At 58.0% G+C, this 15,162-nt stretch overlaps 1 protein-coding gene across 1 annotated transcript; it reads left to right on the top strand.

The window, feature by feature from the left end:
- Window positions 1–2,258: 2,258 nt before the first annotated feature.
- Window positions 2,259–15,136, top strand: Slc45a1 (solute carrier family 45 member 1). Its single transcript, XM_026397972.2, has 8 exons — window positions 2,259–2,655; window positions 3,174–3,266; window positions 3,618–3,842; window positions 6,728–7,464; window positions 9,948–10,101; window positions 11,437–11,613; window positions 12,661–12,866; window positions 14,870–15,136. Exons 1-8 carry the CDS (start codon window positions 2,259–2,261, stop codon window positions 15,134–15,136), a joined length of 2,256 nt encoding a protein of 751 aa, XP_026253757.2.
- The last annotated feature ends 26 nt before the right edge of the window (window positions 15,137–15,162 follow it).

Here is a 15,162-nt window from a genome sequence, read left to right on the forward strand (position 1 = left end):
ACAAGGAGGAACCCAGTCAGCTGAGCCTCCAGAACACCTTGATCCCGAGTCAGTCTTCGTGAATGAAATTTTAAATGAAGTCTTGCTCGCCTACACCTAGTTCTTAGTTCCCTCTATTCTTGTTTTGTAGGACAGCCTGGCATTTTTCTCAGGTCACAAGATGAGTCATTTGTAGAAATGAGAGTGGAGCCAGTTTCTGGCCATGTCACTCCCAGCCACCTCCGTGCAAAATCCCTCTCTTTGCAGACTTCACGGCCCCTCATCGCCAGCTAATGGCTTCCTCTCTCACCGTACCCCATTGTGCCCAGCAGTTGATCTCCTCTCCTCCCCGCGAACGAGTCCCCTGTTTAGGGATCCTTCTCTGTGCTTTTTTACCTAACTCGGGACAAGAGCGGAGTCTGTGTTTTATCTCCATAACCTCCGTATCCTCAGCGTCAGTGCTCAGTCAGATGCAGAGGACGGGCGAGTGGCTGGATAATCGGATGTTCGGAAGGCTGAATGGGTGGATAAGTGGATGGAGGGACAGGCAGGTGCATGTGTGAATGGTTGGGTGGGTGGATAAACAGATGAACGGAAGGGAGGATGGATGGATGGATGGATGGACGGACGGATAGATGAGTGGGTGGGTATTGAATGGATTGATGGATGAGTGGAGGGATGTAGGGAAGAAGAATGAATGGGTAGATGGACGGTGGATGAACGGATGGAGAGATAAGTTGGTAGGTGAATGGATATAGGATGGATGGATGGGTGGATGGATGGGTGAAAGGGTGTCTGGGTCATTGGATCAGCTCAGTGTTCTGAATCCTGCTCGGGTGTCTCTAGGTCCAATCACGTCCACCTCTGGTGTCTTCTGAAGGGAAGAGAGCTGATCCCTGAGTGTGTTGATATCAGTCTGGGGTGAGGAACTTCAGAGTGACTCACAAAGAGGTTATCCACTAGCGTAGGGTGATGGGAAGTGGTGTAGTCACACTAATGTCAAAAATCAGGGCCTTCTTTCTGAAACTTAAAACTAATTTTGGAAGAAAGCCTGTCATGTCTTGGTAAGTGACAAACATTGTCATCAAGAAACCTACCAAGGTCGGGAAAGCTGTCAGGGTTGGGGGCTACTTCTCAGGAAATGAGGTCCCCTGCTTTTCAGAGAGGCCACGGGGGGCCCTGGGACTCATTCTGACGTCCATGCCTGTCTCTCCCCCTGGTCTCGGTCGCCTTCTCCCTGGGCTTAGGAAAGTGGACACCAGCTAAAACCCACATCAGCCACGGGAGTCCATCCCTTTAACTTGTAAAATCTAGATTCATTTCAAAACAGTGAACAGCATCGGGATGCTCAGGAGAGGGTCTCTGTGTAGTGCAGAGGGTACTCCCCTGGGTGGCTGGAGGACAGGAGGGGGGAGTTGGGGGTGCCGATTCCCTCCCTACCTCGGGGGCCCTGTGGAAATTGTTCTCGACATAAACACATCAAAGATGGGAGTCTTCCTCTCACCCCTCCCCGGTCCTTTATTTTTTGAGGTGCTAGGGATCCAACCCAGGGCTCACACACGCCAGGCAGGTGCTCCACCACGGAGCGGCACCCCAGCCCTCCTCCTTCGAGAGCATTTGAACCTCCGAATAGAAGTCTCCAGACTTGACGGACAGCTCTCCTGACTGACGAGTCGGTGCTGAAAGGACATGGCTGCGTTCGCCAGTCCAGCTGCTTGCAGTGAGAGGCCCCTGGCCTCCTACAGGGACTGAATACAAGGGTCCGGGAGCAGAGGGCCCGCTGTGACTTTCCGTCCTGTGAAAGAAGGCTGTCCCCCCACTCAGAGTGACCGCAGGTGGCTCCTGTCCTGGGCTGGTCTGCCCAACTCTGGTCCCCTGGAAGTGGGCCAGGGGTCAGGCTTCCCACGGGGCCTTCAGGTAGCCACCAAGCCGCTGGCTGCCCTCACCTCTGCAGGAGGGTCTTGGCGCGACGGTCCTGGTGGAGCCGTGGGGTCTCCCGCGGGGACTGAGGACTGGGGCTCAGGCTTGGTCTCCGGGCGGCTGAGCTCACCCACGGGATCGGGGGCCTGCACCATCCTCCTGGGCAGGCGGCCCTGCTGGTCGGGGTAAATGGGGGTGCTCAGTGTGGACTCCGATTCTCCCGTGTGCAAAGGACCAGTGGGTGGGGAGACAGCCACAGGGGCCACGCGGGAAGTGGACTCCTGTAATCGAGGCCCCATGAAGTGACCGTCGTGCCCCATGGGCTTTCCCCACAGGGATGCCCACCAGCCCTGCCTACCATGATCCCCCCCGTAAGCGGCACCCCTCCGGGAGAGGCCCTCTTCCCCAGCTTGGCGCCTCAGGACGTCTGGAGGTCTCAGATCTCTGGCTACTCGGGGTCTGTGACCCGCCACATCAGCCACCGGGCCAACAATTTCAAGCGACACCCCAAGAGGAGGAAGTGCATCCGTCCGTCTCCTCCCCCACCCCCCAACACTCCGTGTCCCATTGAGCTCGTGGACTTTGGGGACCTGCACCCTCAGAGGTCCTTCCGGGAGCTGCTGTTCAACGGCTGCATCCTCTTTGGTATCGAGTTCAGCTACGCCATGGAGACCGCCTACGTGACCCCCGTGCTCCTCCAGATGGGCCTGCCCGACCAGCTGTACAGCCTGGTGTGGTTCATCAGCCCCATCCTCGGTGAGCCCCAGCCAGCCCTGATGGCACCTGGCCTCCGGAAACCTCTGGAAGCTTCCGGAAGCCTTGGTTCAAGTAGCTTGTGGTTCCAAAGGGGGAGCAAGAATTACGTGCCTCTCATTGGTCTGGGGCTGTAGAAGGCCAGTGCAGCTGATCACGCCCCACATTTTAAGTTCCTTCATCTAAATCAGACACTAGAACAGGAATTAGTCCACCCCCCAAGAACTGTGCCCTCTTGGACCAAGCTATCATCTGAGAATCCAAGCGAAAATGCGGGTGGCGTTGGGGTCTGTGTGGTCCAAGAACTTCTTGGATCCCCAGTGGAAATTTTAAGGACCTTCTGAGCGATTCCCGGAGTTTTTCTGTCTTCCAGTTGTAGCTAGGGTTCTGTGGCCTCCTCTGGGCTCCACCCTCTAACTCTTTGGGGACATTTGAGTGCAGGAATGTGACCGGCCATCCCCGGTGTCCCTCGGTCCCGGGGGAGGGGGGGACAGCGATGACACTGGCCCGCTCTGTTTCAGGATTCCTGCTGCAGCCTCTGCTGGGCGCCTGGAGTGACCGATGTACCTCAAGGTTGGGAAGGAGACGTCCTTTCATTCTTGTCCTGGCTCTAGGTCTGTGGTCTTGGCATGAAATAAAATGACACCAGAACCAAACCAGAAGCCCAGCAGCTTCCCTCTAGGAGAATCTGGAAAGAGTCTCTGCCAACACAGTCCCTAGTGGCTCCTGGCCCTCAGTGGTGTGGCCGCCGAGAGCCCCGACCCTGATTCAGTCAACCCTGAGGATAAGTCACTGTCACCTCATTCCAGAGGCAAAGTCACCTGAGTCTGCAGCTGGCCCGTCCCACCAGCTCTGCTTGAAGTTTGATTTTTGAAATTCCTCCTAGGATTCTGGACTTAGATAGTGAACTACAGGGGACAGAGCTGGTGGGTGTTTTCTCTGGGTGACTTTGTGTCTCTTTCCAGGGGCGTTGCTGGGCCTCTCGCTCTTGCTAAACGGCAGGGACATCGGCACTGCCTTGGCCGACACGGCCACCAATCACAAGTGGGGGATCCTCCTGACCGTGTGCGGGGTGGTGCTGATGGACTTCAGTGCGGACTCGGCGGACAACCCCAGCCACGCCTACATGATGGACGTGTGCAGCCCTGTGGACCAGGACAGAGGCCTCAACATCCATGCCCTCCTGGCGGGTGAGTGCCCCTTGACTGCGCGGAGCCTGCAGAAACCTGGGTGAGACTGTACACTCGGGGGCCCTTCTTCACTCCCCAATTTCAAAATAAGTTGGGGAAATTCAAATATAGGCTAAGCATTTAAGTGACTGAAAATATGTATCTGGCGGTGGGGGTGGGGAGCAGTGGCACGTGTCTGTAATCCCAGCAGCTCGGGAGGCTGAGGCAGGAGAATCTCAAGTTGAAGGCCACCGTCAGCATCTTAGCAAGGCCCTAAGCAACTTAGCAGGCCCCTGTCTCAAGAAATAAAAAGGGGCGGGGATGTGGCTCGCTGGTTAAGTACTTCTGGGTTCAATCCCTGGTACTAAAAAAAGAAAAAAAAAAGAAACGAAAATGATATCTCTCAAACAACATGTATCCACAGCAGCATACCATGGTGACACACATGTGTGTGTAGATCCATATCTCCAGTCCTCCTAAGAGGTCCCAGGAACCCCTACCATACCCAAATCCACTGCTGCTTAGGTCCTCTGTATAACCGGCACAGTAAGGGCTGGGGTGTAGCTCAGCCCTGGCCTGTGCAAGCCCCTAGGTTCATCCCCAATAGAGCAAAAAAATAAAATAAAAAGGCACAATGTTTACATGTAACTTCTGCACATCTTCCCGTCAACTTTAATCTTCTCTCAGTTGCTGATGGTGTTTTACACCATGTAGGTGGTAGGTAAATAGCTGTTATACTGCATCATTTAGAGGATGATGAAAAGAGGTTTATTCATGTTCAGGACAGACACAATAATTTTCTGAATATTTTGCATCTGAGGATGTGGAACCAGTGGATACGGAGGGCGGGATGTATCTGTGCCTTTAAATGTAGACACATAAGCACACGTGGCGGTCCATTCTCGTGGTTTGCAGCAGCTGTGTTCTTACAAAGTCAACGCAAACGCTGAATTAGCGAATACTGGACCCTTGCTCCCGGGAGGAGTTCAGGGCTGGACTCCTGTGAGCTTCCCCTCAAGATATTTTCATCACATCGGTCAACACGTCACCTAGTTTTTCATGTTTCTGTTTCAAGACGCTTTATTCCAGCGCTGACTCACTCACATTGAACCTGGGGCCCACAGCCCTGCGACTGGCACGAACACTCATGATCACCTGGGAACACCAGGCCGCTCTTCAGCAGTCCTCTCGGGGCCTGTTTTAAACAGAGCAACAGCGGGAAAATATAAATCACAGAAATGCAAACCCTGTGGCACCGAATGCAAGAGACGCTGTCCACGGGTCCGGTGGGCCCACCCGGAGGTGAGGACACCCGCTCCACCGCAGCTGGGACCTCACGGTTCTGTGCACATCCTCGATGACTGCAGAACCCCAACGAGCAGTGCTCCAGAGTCTGTGAGTCCACGGAGAACACACCCCACAGCCGGGGAGGCCCGAGAGTGTGCCCGGGCACCGGCCTCCGAGCGCTCAGTGCTACAGCAGGAAACCCTTCCTCTGGGCGTCAGGAGGCAGGTGCTGACCCCTGCGGCAGTGGCCCCGGACAGCAGTACATGTCAGGAGTCAGCATCGTCGCTGGTGGCCTGTGTCTGCACCCCTGAAGACTTCCTGGGCCCTAACACAGTGACCAAGCAGGCCGCTCGGTCATCCCAGCAGCATGTGGGCATCAGCGGGGCTGGTGGTGCACACCTGTGATCCCAGCGGCTCAGGAGGCTGAGGCAGGAGGATCACAGGTTCAAAACCAGCCTCAGTAACTTAACAAGGCCCTAAGCAACTTGGTGAGACCCTGCCTCAAAATAGGAAATAGAAAGGGCTGGGGATGTGGCTCAGTGATAGAACCCAGGTACCAAAAATAAATAAATAAGGGAGAATAACGAAATGCCAAAAAAGGGCAAAAAGCAGGACAGAGGCAGAGGAGGGATGGAGAACACGACCTGGAATGTAAAAGTCAGAGGGAGGCAAATGGAAGAGCTCAGCTCCGCGGCGTGTGGCTCCTAGCACTCGTGCAGGGCTGAGCACGGGAGTTCACACTTAAAGGTAATGAGGCCAGACCCCAAGAAGCCATGTTCCAGATCACGAGCTGGAAGAAACCAAGGGAACCCTCCTCCCAGCCAGTAGGTGGTTCAAAATTCAGCTGAACTCAAAATAATTAACACTTCCCCGAGATTTGGCAGTGGAGGGGCGGGGTGCTGGGGCAGGGCAGCGTCCCTTGCTCTTGCTCTTGGGCTCAGACGCACAGAGCCCGGCTGCAGGAATCCCCACTTCTGGAGGTCTCTGCTGCTGCTGCCGCCGCTGCCACTGTACCCCTCCACCCCACCCCGCCGTGGCCTGGCTCACATCTTCATGCTGGGCTCTGAGAGCCTCCTGGCCATCTGGCCATGCCCTGGGCCCTGGACTGAGACCTCCACACCCCTCTGTTTTCCTGTGCTGGAAGATCCTGAGAGCCAGGTGGAGGAGAGGTGGGGCCGTGACAGGTGACTTTCCTCATGGTGACCATGTGCAAGGACACGGTCGGGGAGCACCTGAGCAAGCTCGTCTGTGTCAGCCTCCCATGACTCTGAGGCCAGAGGGGGCTTGAGGGAAGGCGTGACCTGGCGACATCCACTATGTGGCCCTAACAGCTCGTGATGAGTGGGGCAGCAGGAGGGCAGGGGCCATGTGCTGCCCGCTCTGGAGCCAGGCCCCAGGATACCACCAGGCAGGTGACCCCAGCAGGCAGAGGAGGGAGTGTCCCTGAGAAGCCACCTGGCAATGCCACTGCCACCTTTGTTGGGGTTTTGTGGGACAGACACTACCTCTGGGTGTTTGGGACAGACGGTGCTATTTCAGTGTCCCAAGAAATGGGACCCCGTCCTTAGGGTCTCCCTTGCCACTGGCAGGAAGCAACCAAAGCCCCCTTTCTCTCCCAGGTCTCGGAGGAGGCTTCGGGTACGTGGTCGGGGGAATCCACTGGGACAGAACTGGCTTCGGGAGAGCCCTTGGGGGCCAGCTGCGCGTCATCTACATCTTCACTGCGGTCACCCTGAGCATCACCACCGTGCTGACCCTGATCAGCATCCCAGAGAGGCCCCTGCGGCCCCTGGGTGAGAAGCGGACGGCCATGAAGAGCCCCAGCCTCCCGCTGCCCCCCTCGCCCCCGCTGCTGTTGGAGGAGGGGGCCGGCGACGCCCTGCCCGCCCAGGCCACCAGCTTGTATGCCAGCTTCTCCAGCCCCATCTCCCCGCCCAGCCCCCTCACGCCCAAGTACGGCAGCTTCATCAGCAGGGACAGCTCCCTGACGGGCCTTAACGAGTTCGCCTCTTCCTTTGGCACCTCCAACATCGACAGCGTCCTCATCGACTGCTTCACGGGCGGCCACGACAACTACCTGGCCCTCCCTGGCAGCGTCCCCAGGCAGGCCATCAGTGTCAGCTTCCCCCGGGCCCCCGACGGCTTCTACCACCAGGACCAGGGGCTGCTGGAGAGGAGGGAGGGCGCCCTGACTTCCAGCTCGGACAGGGACGTGCTGAGGGTGGGCTCCCTGGACACCCCCAAGCCCAGGGCCTCCGGGATTCTGAAGAGACCCCAGACGTTGGCTCTGCCGGATGCCGCCGGAGGAGGCGGCCCCGAAACCAGCAGGAGAAGGAACGTGACCTTCAGCCAACAGGTGAAAGCTAGCAGTGGGAAGCCAGGGGTCAGGTGGCGGTGGGGGTGCCCCTCAGCAGTTAGATGACAGGAGGGGGAGCTGATTTGGAAAGAGCTTCCCGTCGGGCCAGGCGGGTGTCCCAGGTCCTCCTGTGTGCGCGGAGGAGCCTCCAAGTTTCCTACCTTCACTTCACATGTTGCTGCATGAACCCCAGCCTGACGGGAGTCCAGGTGAGACCGCAGGGTCCCCACGGCCAGGTGGCTTGGCAGGCTGCGAATTCCACACACTGCTGGGTTTGTGCGGAGGCCACGCAGGGAGGACGCCCCTCTGGTGCGTGAGCACAGGGTGTCTTCTGCTGGTTCCCGGCAGTTTCCCTCAAGCCCAGCCCCCAGCCCATCTGTGCCACGTGAATGTGGTACCAACAGGCTGAGTCTCCAGATAAGACGACCTGGGGTATCAAACCGGGCTCGGAGACTCACCGACTGCAGCGCTCGTCTCTCCCAGGGTCTCGTGTTAGCTGACCACCAGGGGTTGCAGAAGCTCTGGACTCTCCAGGGCCATGACATCTTCTGTAAAGGCACAGAATGTTCTAGAAGGTGGTTTAGGTTGCCTTTAGTGTATGTTGGATTGGCCTCAAGCCCGCCAAGTGAGACATGAGGTTTTACCAACTTTCAGAACCCACGATCCTAAGCCTGGTGGTGCACACCTGTAATCTCAGCGGCTGGGGGTGCTGAGATAGGAGGATCTCAAGCTGAGAGCCAGCCTCAGCAACTTAGCAAGACCCTGTTTCGAGATTTTAAAAGGCTGGGGATGTGGTTCGGTGGTTAAGCACCCCTGGGTTCAATCCCTGGTACGAAAAAGAATCTATGACCATGACCCCGAGGAGGCTACTCCAAGCCAAGGGAGGGAATTCTCTTATTTAAGTGGACACAGGGCTGCCCACTGGCCTTGGGCGTTACGGGAGGAGAGGTCAGGAACTTGGGGTTTGTAGACTTGAGTCCTGTGAAACCATCTAACCTGCACTGGGCCAGGTGGGCTGGACGCGGCCCTGTGAGAAGCTGGCTCCGGCCACAGGGCCTGAAGGGAATCCAGGCCGACTCGACCCCCTCGGGGTCCACATGGGACCAGGACCATTGGTTTCTCAGGCAGCTTCCCCCGGAGCCCAGGTCCCTTCCCTGATCCCAGGAAGGCTTCCCTGGCTTAGTCAGTAGTTAACTGGACACACCCGAGGGGGCCGCCCACTCTCTCCTCCCAGTGAAATGCTTGGGCCTGACGGGGCCTCTCCGGGCTTCCTCTGCTGCATTATGGCTCTTGGGCCTTAAAGCCGTTGCTGGCTGGCTCGGTCACCGTCCTATCAAGGGGAAGAGCCCTGCAGAGGCAGGGGCAGTCCTGGCCAAGTCCTCCCTGTGGGCAGTGTGGGCAGCATTGGGAGCACCATTTGAGCCCTTGCATGGAAATGGTTTGAAGGTCCAAAGCTCTCCAGAGTCAGGAAGGCCTGCTGTGAGCCAAAGCAAGGGATTTCCTGATTGCTCCCATCAGGGGCGCTGTCACCCTCATCTCTGGTGACTTCAGAGTGACGAAGCCCGTCTTTTGTCAATGCCGGGGCCTCCTACCTATCTCTCCAGGTTGAGTGTGGCTTCTAAGCACAGTTCCTTGGGTGCGCTTGAAACTCCTGTGGAAATCCCTTCTCTCCTGAATCCCTTCCCATCCTGAATCCACTGCCGTTGATGCCCCAGCTCTTTGAAGAGAATAAAAACCAGGAGCTAAAATAAACACATCCAGGCTTAAGTGGGGACATGGTATAAGTAGCCGTCTTCCTCGGGCAGGTGTGGGGGACAGGCTCTGGGAACCAGGGGTGTGGACGCCCCATGTCCTTTCCCCACTGCGACCGCTGGGCGCAGACAACACCTGGACTCCCCCGTGGAGCCAGAGCAAAACGGCTCAAGTTCAGAATGATCAGTTCTCCTGGCCGGAGCCTGTGCCCCCAGACCAGGCAGGGAGGGGCAGGCGGAGTCAGTGAGCAGATGCCCCCCAGGAGGATCGTTCTTGGGTCCCAGAAAGAAACTGTCCCCCATTCCTTCTGTCTCCATCGTGTGGACAGGGGGCACCTTAGCCGCACAGCGAGTCCCCGTTGAAGGCTGGGGCTGGGAGCAATGTGATGTGCCCGCCCTGTGCTCAGGTGGGGGACTCCCTCCTGTGCAGAGAGGGTTCGGAACAGGTGTCCTCACCGTCTTGAAATAATGGACCTCCTGGAAAAGAAAGGCCTCGCGCTGTCCTGGGTTGATGGGATCCAGGTTTTTTTTAAGTGGACTCCGTGTTTTCCCAGGGCTTAACCCCCCTGCACCATGAGGCACAGAGCTCGCGTGCTGCGGCCCTCTGGGAGCAACTGTGGGCTCTGTGGCGCACTGCGGGACTTGAGTTCCTTCCTCTGGTGGCTGGTGCTGGGTTCGTGCCCTGTACCAGGGGCTGGCCCACTGACCCAGGCTTCTGCGGCTCCGTTATAGGTAGCAAACATCCTGCTCAATGGCGTGAAGTACGAGAGCCAGCTGACGGGCTCCAGCGAGCACTCGGAGCGGCCTCTGTCTCTGGGCAGCCTCTGCTCCACCATCTGCCACATGCCCAAGGCGCTGCGCAACCTCTGTGTCAACCACTTCCTGGGTGAGTTCTTCTCTGGCCCTTCCCAGGAGGCTCTTCCCTCATTAGCCCACAGGCGACAGCAAGGGCAGAGCAGGGGGCTCTTCTCCAGGGCACTGCCCTGCGAGGTCCCCGTCAAACCTGGTGTTTGGGTCACACTCCTTCCCCAGGGCAGGGCTGGACACCTGGGTCTCCACAGAGCCAAATCCTCATTCCCAAAAGCTCTGGGACAACTCAGAGTGAAACGACGGGCCCCACCTTCCCACAGTGTCCTCCTCTGCCCTCCGCCTGCTGCATCGGCCTGGTCCACCCACGGATGCTCTTAAACCCACAGGGCTTGACCTTGGAGCGACTGTGGACTCGCCTTTTATTCTGTTTGGTGTCTCTTTGCTGTTGAGTTGTTGGGCATCTGAGGGTGATGAGGAGCTTGAGGATGGGACATGGATCAGCAGGACCTTCTAGAAGGCCATCTGGTCATGGGCAGGAATCATAAAAGTGTCCATGACTTTGTCGCAGTGACCTCACTGGGTGTCCTGTGCAGCCAGAGATGGCATCAAGTGTGTGTGCATGAGCCCTTTTGCCCAGCATGGCTTGCAATAGCTGAAAACTGGCCGGGGGACAGAGTGTCCAGCAGTTGGGGGTGCTGAGTATGTCACAGCGTGGCCATGCTGTGAAGCATCTTATGGCATTAAAGTGAGTCTGTCTCACAGTATTTGAAGATTTAGGAAGTTGTGGAAATTTCCTAGGGTTCGAGAGACCCAGTAAACACCACCTTCCCCCACAAAGAAGGGATGACACTGAGTCTGAGGGACAGAGCTCTTAAGTTCTGTTGGTGATGAAGCACATGGGGTCCATGTCACCATTTGTGCTTCCTGACGTATTTCTCCCGGTAGCCGGAGCACCCATGGCATCGACTTGTGTTACAAAAATACACTTTCATCTGACGGCGAGGCCACATGGACTCCTCCAGAGCTCTAACAGAGGTGGTCTCTGGGGATGAAGCTGTGGGGTGCTTCTTCTGCAATTCTTGAGTCTATAAAAATTGCCTGTTGTGCCAGTCACGGTGGTGCACGCCTGTAATCCCAGCGGCTCCGGAGGCTGGGGCAGAAGGATCACAAGTTCAAGGCCAGCCTCAGCAATTTAGCAAGTTCCTAAGCAACTTAATGAGACCCGATGTCAAAATAATAATTTAAAAAATGTGGAGGGGCTGAGGATGTGGCTCAGTGGTTCAATCCCTGGGACCAAACAAGACACAACAAAAATCACTTGTGTCTTTTGTCATCAGTAAGAACGGCCTGGTTAAAGGGCCAGGCCGCAGCTTCTGCAATCCAGGGCCACGGCCCTCTCTCCTCCTCCCAGGCTGGCTCTCCTTTGAGGGGATGTTGCTCTTCTACACGGATTTCATGGGCGAGGTGGTGTTCCAAGGGGACCCCAAGGCCCCGCACACGTCAGAAGAGTATCAGAAGTACAACAGCGGCGTGACCATGGGCTGCTGGGGCATGTGCATCTACGCCTTCAGCGCGGCCCTCTACTCAGGTAGGCGGCCGCCACTTCCCCAGGGCAGACACGAAATCCAAACTTGGGGCGCGGGGCGGGTGGCACACGCTGTCTCTTTTCAGTCCCTCCGTAACTGCTGGACCCGCAGGCCATACTGTCCTGGGCACTGGGGGGTAGAGGCCAACCTGCGGGCAGCCCGAGGGGACAGGTGCCCGGCTATCCCTGACTAAACCCAGGGCCAAGGGCCAAGTGGGGACCTGGGATATGCCTGGCCGCCCCAGGGCTGTGCTGCACAGACCCATGTCCTTCCGAGGGGCAGCAGATGGAGGGGCGGAGGGGCTGCATCAAGGAGCCTGTGGGCTGGGCAGGGGACACTGGTGGGTGAGCCCTGGGACTGGGTGGCATGTTGATTGAGTCGAGGACAGTGCCCACCCTGTGGGGCCTGGGTGCAGTGGCCAGCGGAAGTGTTCTCTTAGGGTCGGCTCCTGTCTGCAAAAGCCACACACAGGTCACCCCAGCTCTTTAGCCAAGATCTGTGCCCTCTTGGCTCGGAAGCTGCCCTCAACGTTCTGTAGCTAGATGGCCAGGGTTCCATTTCTGGCCCAGAAATGGATAACTCTCACTTGCAAGTCTCTGGGCTGCAACCAGGGTGTTGGTGCCCCATAGCCAGGGGGCCTCAGCTGTTTAAATAAAACAGACCCTCGTTGTCCTGCCGTCTCTGGGTACCTTGTGGCAGTCATAAAGATGGTGGCCAGCCAGGGGATGGGCTGTTGCTGTCCCCGTTGTAGGAAAGAGACAGCAAGGAAGAACATCCACGCACGCGCAGACTCAGCTCCAGCCCGAGTCCCTGAGTCTCTGCTGTGATTCCGCCCAGAAACCCCTTCCCCTGCAGAAGCCCCAGGGGTCTGCTGCCGACCATGTGACAGCCCTGCCCTGGGAAGCCCCCAATGAGTGCTTTCTGGTTGGGGCCAGGTGGCCAGCCACCCGGGGTCCCTCCTCCACCACCTCAGCTCAGCCCTGGCGGTGGTGCAGGACGTGGTCTGTGGGGCCAGCACACGGTGGCCGCTCACCCTCTCCCACCCGCAGCCATCCTGGAGAAGCTGGAGGAGTGTCTGAGCGTCCGCACCCTCTACTTCATCGCCTATCTCGCCTTCGGCTTGGGCACCGGGCTGGCCACGCTCTCCAGGAACCTCTACGTGGTCTTGTCCCTTTGCATAACCTACGGGGTCCTGTTCTCCACCCTGTGCACGCTGCCCTACTCGCTCCTCTGCGACTACTATCAGAGCAAGAAGGTAAGTGCTTCTTTGCTTCTTGGCTATGCTGCCTGGGAAATGTCCCCGGGATGGGTACACGATCTGCAGGGCCATTGCTTGAAAATGGGGACCATCAAGACACTGGCGGTGGGAGGGAGTCCTTCCCCGTGTGCTCGGCCTCCATGACCCGCCCAGGTTGCACCGCCCCGTGAGCCATCCCTTGCTTCCTTAGCAGGGGCCTCCACATGACCCACACTCTGTGCAAGGACCCTGGGTCTGGGAGACCCCCCCCCGTCCCCTTCATCAGGCTTCCGGGTCCCCCGTTCACACAGCAGTTCACAGTCAGGCTCACGGTGGGAGAGCCCAGCGCCCAGAGCTAGCCCCCCAGGACAAGTGGCAGGTGATGGCAGGATTTCTAAAAATCAGAACCGATGTCTGAAGCCGTGCAGAACAAGGTGTCGACATCTACAACACAGACCAGCTGGGGATCACGGCCAGGCCGCCCCGCACTGGTGTTTGAAGCCAGGGGGACGAGGGCAGCCTGAGCCGTCCCATGGGGGCGGCTGCTGGCTTATTGGGGCAGGGCTGAGGTGTCACACCCGGTGGTTTTTAAAATCCTCACAGAACTGTGTGCCCACCACCACAGCCAACCTAGACCACGTGTCACCCTCAAAGAAACCCTGTAGCCATCAGTCCGCTGGCCTTCAAGACCACCACTGGTCGGCGTTCCAAGTCGATGGTCGGGGCTCCCCGGGTGTAGCAGGAGTTGCTGTGTCACCCTCTTTTATGGCCGTAGGACGCTCCCACCGTGGTGTTTTTTGTTTTTGCAGTAACTTTGAAAATTTTAAATACTGCATTAAAAATACTACCTGCTCACTGAGTTCCTGACGCCCCTTTAATTTGGGGCCCCAGTCTCTGGCCCACCCTGGTTTGTTTTAAAGGTTTTGAGGTTTCTGACAAGTTCAGCCAGGGCCGCCCCAAGCACAGTGCTTTTTACGAAGAGTGAAATCCCCCAGTATCGGGCTCCCAGGAACCACAGAGGGGAGGCTGGTGTCTTCGGGTGGTGGCTGCGACAGCTCCCCGTCAGCTTAGTCACGCCACACGAGCTGGGCATGACAGCCCCGTCCCCTTGTCAGGCCCCTGGAGCTCTGAGCCCCCTTCACTGGAGTAAACCATGTACCAATTTTGGGCAAAGGACGGTCCTTCCTCTCAGGCAGGGGCACCAGGGTCAGGGGTTGCCCTGATGGGATTCAGTCACAGTTGCGTGGATGCGGAGCCTGCGTGGCCACAGCCTCCAGGGGGCTCCTGTCTGGGCTGGAGTCCAACCCAGCACCCAGAGGACCTTCTTTGCAAAGACAGGTGTAGCCCAGGGAGCTCCAGCCTTCCCCAGGACACAGTGGTACTGATCACAGAGCACCTTGATGTGCCTTGTCCGTCGTCCCAGAGTTGCCCATCGGTGCTTGGATGCTGTCTATAATGTCACACACCCCTGTCCAATGGGGAGGCATCCATCTGGCACACAGGTGGTTGTTGGTGGCCTGTGCTGCCCGCAAGTGTGCGGGCCCCACTGCCCCTCCTGCTCTGCTCCTCAAAGTCCACCTCTCACCTCCCCAGGTACAGTGCTAAGGTGGGGAGGGAGGGGGAAGGGCCCCTCCAAGCTGCGGCCTTGGGGACCTCCGGACCAAAGCCAAAGGCCACAAGGGACATCTTAGGGCGTGTTCAGGCAGGCTTCGTGGCTGAGGAAGATGAAGGGGGCGCAGGCAGAGTGGCCGTGGGGCTGGGCAGTGGTCCTTCCTGGGGAGAGCAGGGGGCACGCTTGGCCTGTGGGAACTCAGCCCTCCACCCATTAGTACTTGTCCTGTTCCCGGTCGCCATCCCTCCACATACAGATGTCATCAAGCCCTGGCTCAGCCCTGAGCACTTCAGCCTGAAAAACGTGAGGTCGCCACGGAGCAGGCTTTGGGGTCAGAGGCCTCAGTCCCTTCATTCACCCTGCGTGGCTGGCTGGGGCGGGTCTGGCTGATGCGTCCCTCTCCGGTCAGTTTGCAGGGTCCGGAGCGGACGGCACGAGGCGGGGCATGGGCGTGGACATCTCTTTGCTAAGCTGCCAGTACTTCCTGGCCCAGATCCTGGTCTCCCTGGTCCTGGGGCCCCTGACCTCGGCTGTGGGCAGCGCCAACGGCGTGATGTACTTCTCCAGCCTGGTGTCCTTCCTGGGCTGCTTGTACTCCTCCCTGTTTGTCATTTACGAGATTCCTCCCAGTGACTCGGTGGATGAGGAGCACCGGCCCCTCCTGCTGAACGCCTGACACCCAGGGCTTGGCTTTGGGCTTCC

Source organism: Urocitellus parryii, chromosome 11 (genome assembly GCF_045843805.1).
Source record: "Urocitellus parryii isolate mUroPar1 chromosome 11, mUroPar1.hap1, whole genome shotgun sequence".
Lineage (NCBI taxonomy): Eukaryota > Metazoa > Chordata > Mammalia > Rodentia > Sciuridae > Urocitellus > Urocitellus parryii.